General features: G+C 33.8%; 2 protein-coding genes across 2 annotated transcripts in view; both read right to left on the reverse strand.

Moving 5' to 3' along the window:
* Positions 1 to 13: 13 nt before the first annotated feature.
* On the reverse strand, positions 14 to 834 carry LOC149732140 (tubulin-specific chaperone A-like). Its single transcript, XM_089882268.1, has one exon. The coding sequence runs from the start codon at positions 753 to 755 to the stop codon at positions 441 to 443; it is 315 nt and encodes a 104-aa protein (XP_089738394.1). The 5' UTR covers positions 756 to 834; the 3' UTR covers positions 14 to 440.
* Positions 835 to 1412: 578 nt separating this feature from the next.
* The window catches only part of LOC149732141 (uncharacterized), a 52259-nt gene continuing 40276 nt past the window's right edge, over positions 1413 to 13395 (reverse strand). Inside the window, exons 80-106 of the mRNA XM_089882206.1 lie at positions 13211 to 13323; positions 12981 to 13093; positions 12623 to 12715; positions 12399 to 12562; positions 11775 to 11899; positions 11185 to 11496; positions 10805 to 10957; positions 10359 to 10573; positions 9910 to 10176; positions 9337 to 9577; positions 9004 to 9089; positions 8580 to 8721; positions 7933 to 8154; positions 7606 to 7716; positions 7140 to 7258; positions 6596 to 6734; positions 6377 to 6512; positions 5998 to 6134; positions 5643 to 5762; positions 4994 to 5089; positions 4605 to 4799; positions 4270 to 4438; positions 3860 to 4044; positions 3097 to 3309; positions 2836 to 2963; positions 2615 to 2739; positions 1413 to 2136 (exon numbers count right to left, since the gene is read on the reverse strand). Coding sequence (XP_089738332.1) covers positions 1713 to 2136; positions 2615 to 2739; positions 2836 to 2963; positions 3097 to 3309; positions 3860 to 4044; positions 4270 to 4438; positions 4605 to 4799; positions 4994 to 5089; positions 5643 to 5762; positions 5998 to 6134; positions 6377 to 6512; positions 6596 to 6734; positions 7140 to 7258; positions 7606 to 7716; positions 7933 to 8154; positions 8580 to 8721; positions 9004 to 9089; positions 9337 to 9577; positions 9910 to 10176; positions 10359 to 10573; positions 10805 to 10957; positions 11185 to 11496; positions 11775 to 11899; positions 12399 to 12562; positions 12623 to 12715; positions 12981 to 13093; positions 13211 to 13323 — 4543 coding nt within the window. The 3' untranslated portion in view covers positions 1413 to 1712. The remainder of the gene's footprint in view (positions 2137 to 2614; positions 2740 to 2835; positions 2964 to 3096; positions 3310 to 3859; positions 4045 to 4269; positions 4439 to 4604; positions 4800 to 4993; positions 5090 to 5642; positions 5763 to 5997; positions 6135 to 6376; positions 6513 to 6595; positions 6735 to 7139; positions 7259 to 7605; positions 7717 to 7932; positions 8155 to 8579; positions 8722 to 9003; positions 9090 to 9336; positions 9578 to 9909; positions 10177 to 10358; positions 10574 to 10804; positions 10958 to 11184; positions 11497 to 11774; positions 11900 to 12398; positions 12563 to 12622; positions 12716 to 12980; positions 13094 to 13210; positions 13324 to 13395) is intronic.

A 13395-nucleotide genomic window follows, 5' to 3' on the forward strand; every position in this document is an offset into this window, starting at 1 on the left:
AACCTGTGGACACCTACAAAGAACAATTATAACAAATGAATAATATTAATACACAAAAACGAGAACAAAAACACAACACTACTACAAAACAATACATAAAGCATAATAAAATGTTCCTAATCCTATAGATGTCAATTATGAGCAATTAATAATTATTTTAACTATACTTTTAAGCGTCACCAGCTGATGTCATTTAAAAAAAAACTATAAAATGAAGAATTCCCAAAACTATACTGAAAATTGTGCTACATTTTGATAAATTAATTTAATAATGAACATATAATCTACAAACTAGAGTTTTGAATGACATGAATACAAAATTATTGATTTTATTTATATATATATCATATATGTATTATTTGTTCATCAATCTCAGCAATGTTTAGTGTTCAATGACATCACAGCATCAGCTAACAGTTTGTTGTTTGCTGTTTTACTTCCTACTGTACATCTTCAAGTACAACCATAGCATTTTTGTAAATTTCTTCATCTTTAAACTCATTATTCTGAGTTACCAGCTGATGCAGATGCTCGATTGATGTTTTCAGTCGTTTTTGACAATCTGACACCATCATTTCAGATTCTTGGAGAAGTTCGGCTGTTTTTTTAAGACTGTAGTCATCCTTATCAATTGCTCTGATTTCTTCGATCTTTTTGTTAGTTGTCACCACTTCATCTTTATACATTTGCGTTTCTTTTGCAATTCGTTTAACCACACCGGTTTGTATTTTAATTTTCTTCAAAGTAGCATCCATTTTGTAAAACTTAAGTTCACTGATTTATTACAGCAACCTATATCTAACACTTATCATAACTTAAGAATATCAATTTTTAAATTACTTGTTACTGTTTTTCGTCGTCACACTATTGGGAATGATATGAGCCGATGCATCTAGCACAGTTGGTTACTGCACCTGCCTATGGCTATAACGTAGAGGTAATAGGTTCTAGTCTTTTGCTGCTACTATTGTGGGCGTTATGTGTCCTTGACCAAGACACTTAACAGCAATTGCTCCAACCCAGTGGTCACTAATGGGCTGTCTAAATTATCAGCCATATATAAAAAAAAAACCAAAAATAATCGCCCAGAAGTAACAAACTTGGTAACTCGTAAGCTGCCACGAGGTGTATAGCCAACATCCATGTGGCCATGTTATAACAACTGGCCACGCGAGAATAAAGTAAGTTGCATTCTTGTGGCTAGTGATATTGATATACTGACTGATATAACAAAGATGTAAGCCTTAAATCAAAAATCTAATTTAAGTTCCATTTAGGTATTAAATTACAGCGCATAACGAAGTAGAAGCAAATTACTTTTTCCACTACACAACAATATTAACCTTTGGTCGGTGATTTAAACATTGAGCGTGCTCGCGCTTACCATTTTCGACCTCTTAATATAACACAAAGAATGCTGCAAAATCTGTATTATACACAAAACTAAATCAAAACTTGATCAAATTTTAATCTTTGTATGTCATTAAAATAAAATTTAGTTTAACACGTGCTAAGAATTTTCTAAAATTGGAATGCCGTTTAATACTAGGGGATTTCCCGGTTATGACGTAAAGAAAGCGCTGTGGGTATTTATTTTTAATTAGAGGGGAGTAACAAACATAAATTGACGGTGTTTTTTATTACAGATAGCTACCACACAGTATAAGTGTCATTGACATTTAAATATATACAATAACTAATTAACTAAAAGTTTAGTGGAAAAACTGTTCTTTGTTTTCCGATTTTAAAGAAGTCGATAATCTTGAAGCTGGTCGGCTTGCCACAGTTTCTGTTTTTGACATTGAAACAGTTCGAATCGATTTGATCAAAACATAAATTAAAACAGAAGCAAAAATGATGCACATAGTTATTACAGCCAGGATAACGGGCAATTCAAAGACATTGGGAACTGGCCTTGGCATTCCCAAATGTAATGACCTAATTAGACTTGTTTCAAATATGTTGGTATTAGATTTGGAAGCATTTCCATACTCTAGTGCCATTAACAAAATGTCTGACTTAACATGTTGAACAGTCTGAACATTTGGTGTGTGTATGTTAGATGTGCGGGCTGTTGCAGGTGAATTGACATGACAAAAATCATTCAGTGGATTCCAATGAGCCGTGACTTTGAGTCTGGAAGGTTAAAATGAAGTTTAGTTTACCTATTATGAATGAATGAATGTAACTTACTTTATCCTCGCGTGGCCGGAAAACGACAGTCGTTATCACACGGGTTTAACACCTCGTGCCAGCTTACGAGTTACCATGTATGTTATTTTGTGGGTAATTATTTTTTTTGATTTTTTCTTTTTTTTATGTATTTCTGATAATTTAGACAACCCATTAGTAACCGCTGGGTTGGAGCAATTGCTGTTAAGTGTCTTGCCCAAGGACACATACGCCCACAATGGTAGCAGCATCGAGCCTTGAACCCATTACCTCTGGGTTACAGGCAGGCGCGCTAACCACTATACCACGGCGGCGGACGCTACATATTAATAGTTAATTTTCAAAGCTATTCAACAAATAGCCTATACAGTGAATTAATATGAAAAAGAAATTGCTGAAACAATCTTATAAAAAACTTTTCAGTGTTCTTTTATTTACTAACCGCACACCACCCTGTACTTCACGTGGATAAGATGAAACCACTGGATCTCTGAAAACGGCAAAGTGACCACTTTGTATGTTTTGTGATGCAGAAGCAGAATGCCCACAGCATAATGTGAAATTTTCCTAGTTTAATAAAAAAAATTTAAACATCATTTAACTTCTTCAGTTTATTTGGATATAAAATCTATACAAATTAAAACTAGCATTTTTAATAGATACCTGACAGAATTGGTCCACGGAGTTCGTCAACCACATTGAAAACCCTTCTCTGATATCTTTTAACCAATGCAACATTGTGGTAGGAGATAAAATAACTTCAACTGAATTTATCTCTTCCGGCAAGTCAACTGGAAAAAATTACAAATAGTAAACTACAAGAGAATATGCATATGGGTTTAGGTTGCTGTATGAATTCACATGGCTAAGTCAACCTAAACATTTATAAAATTGTTAGTATATATAGATTATATAAATAAATACCTTCACAGTTAACCTCTGCACAGAGAGTGTATTCAACACTAGATCCAACACATGGTGACCCTTCTGAACTTGGTGGAGGGTTATTACATAACCGGTGTCTGCTTCTATATGTGTAATCACATTGAACTGTGCATGGACTAAAGTCACTCCATGGACCCCAGTTGCCGCGATTCTCAGTGCAAGCCAAACCATCTTTATCAGGGATAAATATATCTAAAGCAAAATATTATCTTGTAAGCTTTAGCTGAAGATTGTTAATTCACATTGATGCATATCTAGCACCATGGCACAGTTGGTTAGTGCCTCTAAACTCAGAGTAAATAAGTTCAAGGCTGGTCACTGCCACTATTATGGGTGTATATGGTCCGTTGCCGTGGCTCAGTGGTTCAGGGCCCTGTATCACAACCAAAGTGTCCCCGGTTCGATGCTCGAGGACAATGCTAATACGGATGGGTGTAGGCCTATGTGTCCTTGGGTAATTGACAGTTGCTCCAACCCAGTGGTCCCTAATTGGTTTTCAAATTGTTGGCCATACATAAAAATATAAATTCCCCTAAAAATACAATCACCCACAAATCATCCTGGTCACACAAGGATAAAGCAAGTTACATTTATTTATTTATATAAATATTAACACATTGGTCATAAGCGAATTGAAGCATAGAGATTTAAACCAACCAATTCTTCTAACTTATGGGCACAATTCCAAAAAACTATGTTTATTTTACTCTCTAATGCAGTTAAATATATATGACTGTACTACCTGATGTACAATTGCATGTAAATGATCCATGTGTGTTGTCGCAAATAGAGTTTTCCCCACACGGTTGTTTAGTCTTGCATTCATTTACATCTATACATGTTACTTTGTCATCTTCCAGTGTAAAACCAAGTGGACACAAACATATAACATCGTGTAATCCAGCCGAATTTGGAGTCAAGGAACAACTAGAAAACAGGTAAGTTTTGGCTATATGTTTTTGCCCGTAGGAACTAGATTTAAGAATTTTATTTCCATCTTCACACAAGTTCATAACGATAGCAGCATTATGCACAGATTCCAATATCCTTTGGTTGAAAGTGCTAAACCTTTCAACTGGACTTTTATTCATTTTGGTGCTTTATTGCTTTTACACTTTGACTTTTTACATACAACCTTTTAAGTATACTTACCCATGATCACATAATTTGCATTGTTGCTTAGCAATATTGTCGGTATTCAACTTGCTAGTTAGTTCTGCAGTTGGCTCACACATTGTAGTTGAAGTGTTGGATGTGGTTTGGTAACCTTCCGGACAGTAACATGTAAAGCCGGGAACGAAATTACGGCAAAGAGCTGAACCTTTAAAATAAAAATATTTACAAATAAGATTTTAAGAAGTATACAAAACATGCAATAAAGGGCTTGTGCTGTGACCCTTTGCTTTTATAAATCCATTAAGACAAAAAAGTTATTGATTTCTTTTTGATATAGAGTATAATTAGTTAGGACTATTAGTTTCTATTACCACGACATGTGTGCAGTTCACTACGTGCACATTCATTCACATCCCGACATGATTTTCCATTCTTCTCTTTTAAATAACCAAGTGGACATGAGCACTCTACACCACCAGGCTTGTTTTTGCACAGAAACTGACAACCACCATTATTGTATGAGCATTCGTTAACATCAACACATGTAAGTCCATTTCCAATATACCCTGTAGGAAAAATTGGGTTTATACAACTAATTCATACACATTAACATAAAATCAAACAAAAAGTGATTAACAGCTAAAACACGACATGGAGAAAAAATAGAAAGATTTTCTAAAAATTATATAGTAGGCTATACTCATAAACACCATTAATTCACCCCTGTTATATTTGTTTAATTAACAAACATGAAACATACCTTTGTTACAATAGCATTCAAATGATCCTGGTTGATTTATACAAGCAGCGTTTGCGTCGCAATAGACGGATTGTGTCAAGGAACATTCATCAATGTCTAAAAACATTACAATCAACAAAATATGAATATGTTTTAAACAAATATTTATAGTTTTAAAAAGTGAACTTGTTGTGCATATAAATAAATAATTCCTTTAATTTATTATACAGAAGTAGTAAAAAGGTATTTCCCCCTACATGTGTTTTTTTCTGATATTATAAACTTTTATAAAGGGTTATACCTTTTTAGAAAATTAATATTACAACTTAGTAAATGGTAACAACTTATTTTGTGTAGTTATAACAGAAAAACTGCTTCACACACTCTGTATCCATAAAAGCTACCACTAATATAACATTGAAAGTAAATAGTTAAAACAATCGTTTCTGTTTAGCCCGCCATTTTAAATCCATTGGTGACCACTGGGTTGCAGCAACTATTATTCAGTGTCTTTCCAATGACACGCTCATCCTAAGTGGCAGTCTCAGGCTTTGATCCCAGTATATAGTGATTATTACCACTGTGTCATGATACTTACAACACTCTTAGCTAAAACAACAAGCAACTTTTAGGTGTAAATGTTTAGCTTTTGTCCAAACTGTTTAACCACCTTCACATGTTGTTCCATCTTTAAGCACGTAACCTTTCCAACATTTGCATGAATAAGATCCAATGACATCAGAGCAAATATGATCACAGCCACCATTATCTACCTGACATTCATTCACATCTGGAAATATCAATGAGGTACATGATCACATTATTTTGGATGTAAAAGACATTTGGAAATTGGCAACATTTTCCCATGTTAACTTGTGGAATAAATATATAGCATGCCTTAGGTTGTATTGTAAACAGAGATAGAGTCCTTCTACCACTATATGTTAACTCAAATAAAAACCAAATAAATTTAGTGTAATCATGTTAACTAGGGAAATAGAGTTCAGAAAACACAAAAGCAATACTTTCACATCCACCACCACCATCTATAGCTTGATATCCATCCATGCATTGGCAAAAATAACTTCCATCAGAATCCAAACATTCAGAACCTTCTGGGCATATTTTAGTAGACAAAGTGCATTCGTTGATGTTGTCACACCTTAAGTTTATGTGGAAAATGAATTTCTGTTACTTCTATGAACTGTGTATTGACTTATTTATAACTGTATCATTTAAAGGGCTAGTATTACAAAATATAATAATATAATTTGTAATTAATATAACATACCATACATGTGCTATCATAAACACGTATATACACAGTGTCATTGGGCTTTAATTAGGCTGTAGACAGATCTTTTTTTGTCACTATAAATTAGTTTTAGTTCAGTTGAGTTGTACCTTTTTGTGAAAAAATTAGTTACATATTTGTAGCCACTCTCGCAGCCACACGATGCTGCTCCTGAGCTGTTTGAACATGAAGCGTGGGGGAAGTTACAAAATGTTTCAAGCACTTCTGGACTGCACGATTTTTCAGCTGGAAAGTGATTAAAATTCAGCAAATTAGCTTGTTTATATCCTGTTTTAATTTAGAAAGCAAAGATATAGAACTACACCTACGTATACAATCCCTTCTATCGGTGTCCAACACAAATCCTTCATTACATGAACAAGTAAATAATCCAATTGTATTGTGACAAGTGTGGCTACATGGGTGGGCATTCTTACACTCATCAATATCCATACATGTTCTGCCATCCTGAAAAATACAAATACAAAGTTACATGGCGGTATGGTAACTCAGTGTAAGGTATATAAAATAGGACACTCATGTAGTCAGAATATAATGGCAGTCATAGCTGGCGATGTGAGAATAAATAAGTGAGATTCAATATACCAACTCATTACTGCAATAAATAAAGATTTCACTTTTTATTGGTTGATGTAGTGTTTTATATTCTTTGTGTACCATTACATTGTTGTTCTCCCCCAAAAGGATACTTTTTGTATCCTGTACTGTATGTCTGCTTAATGGTGATAATACATATTTAACAGCTAAATCAAATAAGCAACCACTAAAAGAAATTGAAAATTATATTCTAAAGATGAAACAAACCAGGATAGATTTCCAAAAAAGAAATAAAAATACTATTATTTTACTTACAGTGTGTAATTCAAACCCAGAGTAACATGAACAGATGTAGCTACCAGCGGTGTTTATACATCTTACTGAGCAGTTACTGTCGCCAACCAGACACTCATCAATGTCTATGCATCTTTCATCTAAAAATCCAAGTCATGCTAATTTAGTGGGAGTTATAGACATTCAATTACATAACTGTAAGTATATAATTTTAAAATAAGTTGTAAGCGCTGTACACCAAGTTCAATGCTGCCACTGTTGTGGTTGTGTGTGTTCTTGGGTAAGAGCCTATGATATGTATAAAATAATTTTAAAAAAACAATAATAAACAAATTTACATACGCGGTAACTCATAGGTAGACACACTGCATAAGAAACACAGTGTTTTGTAAGAAAAGTAGTTAACAAAAGTCAGGTTGTGAGAGGGCTAAAACAGAAATAAAAAATATAAAGTTTAAATATAACAAGATGTGTTGAATAAAATTACTTTCAAGTTGAAATCCACTTTGGCAACCACATTGATAACTGCCAGGGTTGTTGATGCATGTGGAGTAAGGTTGACTGCAACTAGAGAAGTAGGCTTCACATTCATTTATATCTGAAAGATTCAATTACAAAAGTTTAAATACAATTTTAACAATATTTTGATTCATAAGATAAACATTTTGTTTGTTTAAGTTAAAAGCTATTTTATTCTATACGATTAAGGTACTATGAAGAGGCTTGAACCAGAGTTGGTTTAATACATAGAGGTAAAAGTTAGGTTTATAAAAAAGCCTCTACCACCACATTACATGGATGGTATTGTAATTACCTGAACAGGTTATATTATCTGAGTTAATCCTAAATCCCTGTGGACATTCGCATGTAGGCGTGCCATCTTTCATAACACAACGGTATTCACAGTTCAACCCATATGTTGAGTTGTAATTTTCACACAGATTGGCGTAACAGTCAACTCCATCACCACGCATCCCATTTGGACATTCTCCACATGTGTAGTTGCTGATGGTTGTGTTGAAAGTACACCTCACATCTGAAGGTAAATATTTTTTGATAATGTTTCAAGAGATAGATATGCAGGTTGTTACATCACACCTATTTTTGTAAACCAAGTAGAATTACCTTTATTAATATTTAATGTTCATTTGTTCATGCTTAAACACAAAGTTGAGGTATTAATTAACATACTGTCATGGTAAATTATAACTGATTTTCAAAACATTGTATCAGTTAATGAATACATGTGACATGTGTATTCTTTTATGGTGGGGCAACATAAGTTATAAGGCAGGTGTTCTAATATGACTGTATATCTGATTATTTAGATAACCTATTATAGTGACTACCAGGTTGCAGTAAAAAAAGGTGAAGGGTCTTTTAACAGCACACATGCTCTCAATGGTAGGTCTTGTATTCTTAACGATATTAAAAGTAAACTTAACAGAAAATATTCGCCACCTGCAAAGCAAGGGTGGTAGTCACATGGGTTGATGTCAAACTGGCAAAGCAATCCATTCTTCCATGGTGGACATTCACATTCAGCTATTGACAACCAATCACCTTCAACTGAAAGATCTTCTGTGTTGTGTATTAGGTAGGTCTGTCATTGTATATGGGAAGTTCAAATATTTATGTCATAAATGAATGAAACTTATTTATCCTTGCTTGTCAGGCCATGGCAGTTGTTACAACATGGATGTTCTGCTACACACATCTCGTGACTGCACATTAGTTACCATGTATGTAACTATTTAAGTAATTGTTTTTTTATTCATGGTTAACACTTTTTAACGACCACTGGGACACCATTACCAAAACTGTTAATTGGAATATAAAACCTATCTATTTGTAAATAGGGCACTATAAAAACAAATCATCTTACATTGTTAGTGATACACTGCTCCTTCAGAAGACATGGGCAAAATATAAGTTTTTGAACATGAGTAGCAACAAGGTCTGGTTCACTATCTGTAGATTAAATATATATTATGATTGCTTTAACTGATTAATATAGAATAAAATGGTTTAATGTCAGAAAACAGCTTTATACAAATGCTTTACCTGCTCAGCTAAATTACTTAACTTATAGGAATTTTAAAATCACATTTATTTATGGGAGATTTGTAATGAAAAGTGTGGAAGTAATATGTATGCAGTGCTAAAGACATAATTTATAACATGTTTTAAAAAGTTATATTTGTTTAAAAGCTATCACCTGCTAATGTTGTAAATGCTTCAAATTTGTTTGGATTTCTGAGAGTGGGTGGAAGCATACTAAACCCCAACACAGGCTCATTATTAAGTGTAGAGGTTTGAAAGGGGGATGAATCAAAAACATCACTGGTTAAATCCAAAGAGAAGTTGTAACTTATCACACCAAATACAGAAGATGTCAAGTTTAAGTTGCCAGCTGATTGATTGGTTAAATGAAGTGAAGCTTGGTATACAGCTTCAACCTGTGGTAAAGAAATGAGGACTAGAATCTGTTTATTAGAAATATTAGTCTTTCAAATAAAAGAATCATTTTAATGTAGTACAATGCCAGAGGTGTCTTTGTAGTTCAAAACCACATGATTACAATTTGAAGTTGGTTTACGGTTAGAGACGATATAGGTTGTTAAACTTAAATGATGTTGGTTACATTGTTTTAGTACAATTGCTATGTAGAATTTTTGACTTAAATTGCCGGTTTTACATTTGCAGCATTAAACTGCCTTTGTCATTTATGTTTTATGTCAATGACATGAAACAATATATGAATATGACTGTTTCTACAATTCTATCATACCTCCAGCACACATTCCATGGTGCTTACTTCACCAGCATAGGTGACCAAAACATCGGCACATTTAAGGACAGCCTGTGATCCAGTATTTGATTCCTTGGCTGTTTGCTTAACTAGGTTTGTGATTGCTTCACCAGAAGAGGCAGCAAAGAGCTCACTGCCCGATGTCCTTAAACTGCTTTCACAAACTAAATTTGCGAAGGCAGTTTCAGTAAAATTTTGACAAACAGTAGAATTAATTGAAGTCTGTTGAGTTGGATGGTTCAGCATCTGTGAATATTATAATTGTAAAGATAATGTCTGTAGTAATATTGAAATTCTGGAGGCTATAACAGTATTTAAAATACATATACTATGTAAAAATACAATACAGAGACATTAACAACAAGAAATTATTTCTATAGCTTAGTAAATAATGCATAAAAAAAGGGGTTAACTATTTGCTTACTCACTGTTGGATAAACAAGTTGACTTTGTGATGTAACTCTTGATATGTTTGACACCATATCCTTGCTATTTACTACCACTGGCACCATCCATGATTCTGTGAACTGGTCCTCAAGATACTTGGTTTCCAATGTCACATCATCATTAGATGTGGTAACTGTGGGCAACGGAATGCCCAGTGAAGTAATAAAGTCATTTTGAGGATCACTGTCAAAATTCCCTGGTGACATTAAATGGAAATTTAATTAAAATTTTTCAAATATATTTTACCATTAAATAAATGAAACTCAATTGTCTGCATGGAGCAGGGCAACAACAGTTGTTATAACACCTGTGCTATATTTTAAATAACTTATTACTAGTTACCAAGCTGTTTGTGACCATTTTATCTGTACAATAATAGTCTCCTGAATATTTAAGACCAGCTTGAATGCTAAGCAATCATAATTACCTAACAATCCTTTAGTGTTTCCCTGAAAACTAAATGGAAGTTGCAACAAAAACACGACAGAGTTTTCCACAGCACGTACAGATAGAGTGATCAGTTTTCTGAAAGTGAAATCCAACTGAGAATAAACTTCCGTGCCCGATATGATGGTTCCATCTGTTCAAAAGATTGAAAGACATGATATTAGTAGTTGCCTCTATTTTTGGCCAGCATGAAAAGAACTCAAATGGTTTAAAAGTAAATCAAATAACAGTTATAAAAAAATGTTTATCCAAACTGATTGGTATTCATACATGTGTTTTATGACTTTTAAGATTTCCAAACCACACAAAAATATTAATTCCAAACCACACAAAAATATTCTATTTTAGTTTTAACCTTACCTTTAGTGTGTATAGCATGATCAAAAAAATATATTCCATTTACAGTGAAGTTGAGTAAACCCTTTGCAAACAAATCAATCTCCACTAAACCATCAACCCCTTGTGCCAACCCTGCTATTAACCTTGTTATTACAAGAACTTGTTTGTTGTTTACAGAGCGACTATCTACTGAAGCATGGAGAGAAAACGATGTGCTGTCTACTGCCACAAAGTGGCCAGGAACATTTATTCGTACCAAAGCACCATCTAAAGTACGTAGGAAAGGGTCACCTCCACCATAAGCCAATCCAACAACTGTATGTTGGGATGAACCTGTTTAACACAATTCATGAATAAATGAATGAATATGACCTATTTACTCTAGCATGATAGAGAAACTACAGTGTTTATGGCACAGCTGTTTTATATAATACTGGTTCCCAATTACAAGTTACTACATATGCTTTATGGAGTTATTTTTGTATTCTTTTATTTCCTGTATGGCTAACCATTTAGACAAAACAACCTATAAGTGACTACTGGGTTGAGGCAATTAAAGAACACAAGCCAGCAATAATGCATTATCAAGCCTCTAATAAAGTTAGTTATACCTGGCAAAGGACGACGTTGGGAATAAATTGGACAAATTTGGTCAGTAACTGTAGTAAGTGCACAGCAGTCAAGTAAAGGCAGGAGATCGTTTTCAAAGTGTATGACACTATCTTTATTGTTGATCCTGTGTAATATTAGATGTATTAAATAATATAATATATAATATAAGTAAACAACATGAAAAAGTTTCTCATACTTATGAGTTACTACATGGTTAACTTGTGGTTAATTATAACTTTTTATTTTAAAAATGTATGACTGACAATTTATACAAGCATATCCGGTGCTGTGGTTGGTTAGCGCTCCTGCCTTTAACTTAGGCTTGTCGTGGGTGGGTATATGTGTTCTTGGGCAACTCGTTGCTCCAACCCAGTGGTCAAAATAGTTACTTACAAATGAACATACTTGGTAAGTCATAAGCTGGCACGAGGTATATGAAATAGAACACCAGTGTTATAACAACTGTTGTTTTCTAGTCACAGCAGAAAAGCAAGCTACATCCATTTATCATTCATTCAAGCTGTGCCTAGCATAAAACCAATATAATTTAGGTGTTATAACGGCTTTGGCAGAAGACCTATAGTAAGGCATGTCAGGGAGTCTGAGATTTGACATATACATACTTGCGTGTGAATCCACTCAAATGCCACTGGTCAATGTTTGATACCAAAAGTCCATGCTTTTCCAAGTAACAACAATCTACATTCCATCCATTTGTGTCAGGAACAACCCTTGTATAGCAATGTAAAGGCCCATCTGTGTGAGCAGATATTCTGCTTTTCCAGGCCTAATGATAAAGAGTAGTATTAAAAATTATTTAGTTATAGAAAACTTTGTGTGACTGTACCGATATTCGTCTCGTTCTCTCAATTTCCGTTGTATTTTTCATCCATAGATATGCTTCAAAAGATTTCGAAACAGACCAGTGCTCTGTGATCGTCTAATAAAATTAAAAATATTATTGTCAATTATAAATGTATCTTACTTTTACTTAATGCCCGCTTATGAATCACAACATATAACACTTTGTGGGTGACTGTTATTTTGTAATTTTACTGCATGGCTAATAAATTATACAAACAATTAGTGACCACTGGGTTAGAGAAATTACCATTTCAAACTGCGTGTCTTGGTTGAGGACACAAAAATTTATAGTCCAGTTAAGAGACAAGGGCTAATTAGTTTCAATACAAAAAACTTTATACCCAAACAAGAGGCTCCAATACAACCCTTGCCAATGTTGGAGGACAAGACTGACTTATGTTGATTGAGTGACGTGTTTGTTGTGTTGATGCCCACTGAATACACCTTGTAACTGCTGCAAAAGTTAAGTCAAACAATTGTTAGTCACAAAATGTTATTATAAACCCAGTGTAGTTTAGAAATAAATTCTATACATATATATCTACTAAGTACTTGATTTTTATATTTTTACCTTCATTTGATTTAGAATGAGTAATGTTAGTTAATGTTGTTGTATGTTCCAAGGATGATATGTTGAATACAGGTTTCATGTCATATACAACTCCACTGTCTTTAATGGTGTACCTGGAATAAAAGTATTAATTCAGGTTTATTCTTGAAGGTAGCCCATTTATCCTTGTTATGTTACTGTTGAGT

Source organism: Ciona robusta, chromosome 8, assembly GCF_009617815.1.
Source record: "Ciona robusta chromosome 8, ASM961781v2".
In the NCBI taxonomy this organism is placed as follows: domain Eukaryota; kingdom Metazoa; phylum Chordata; class Ascidiacea; order Phlebobranchia; family Cionidae; genus Ciona; species Ciona robusta.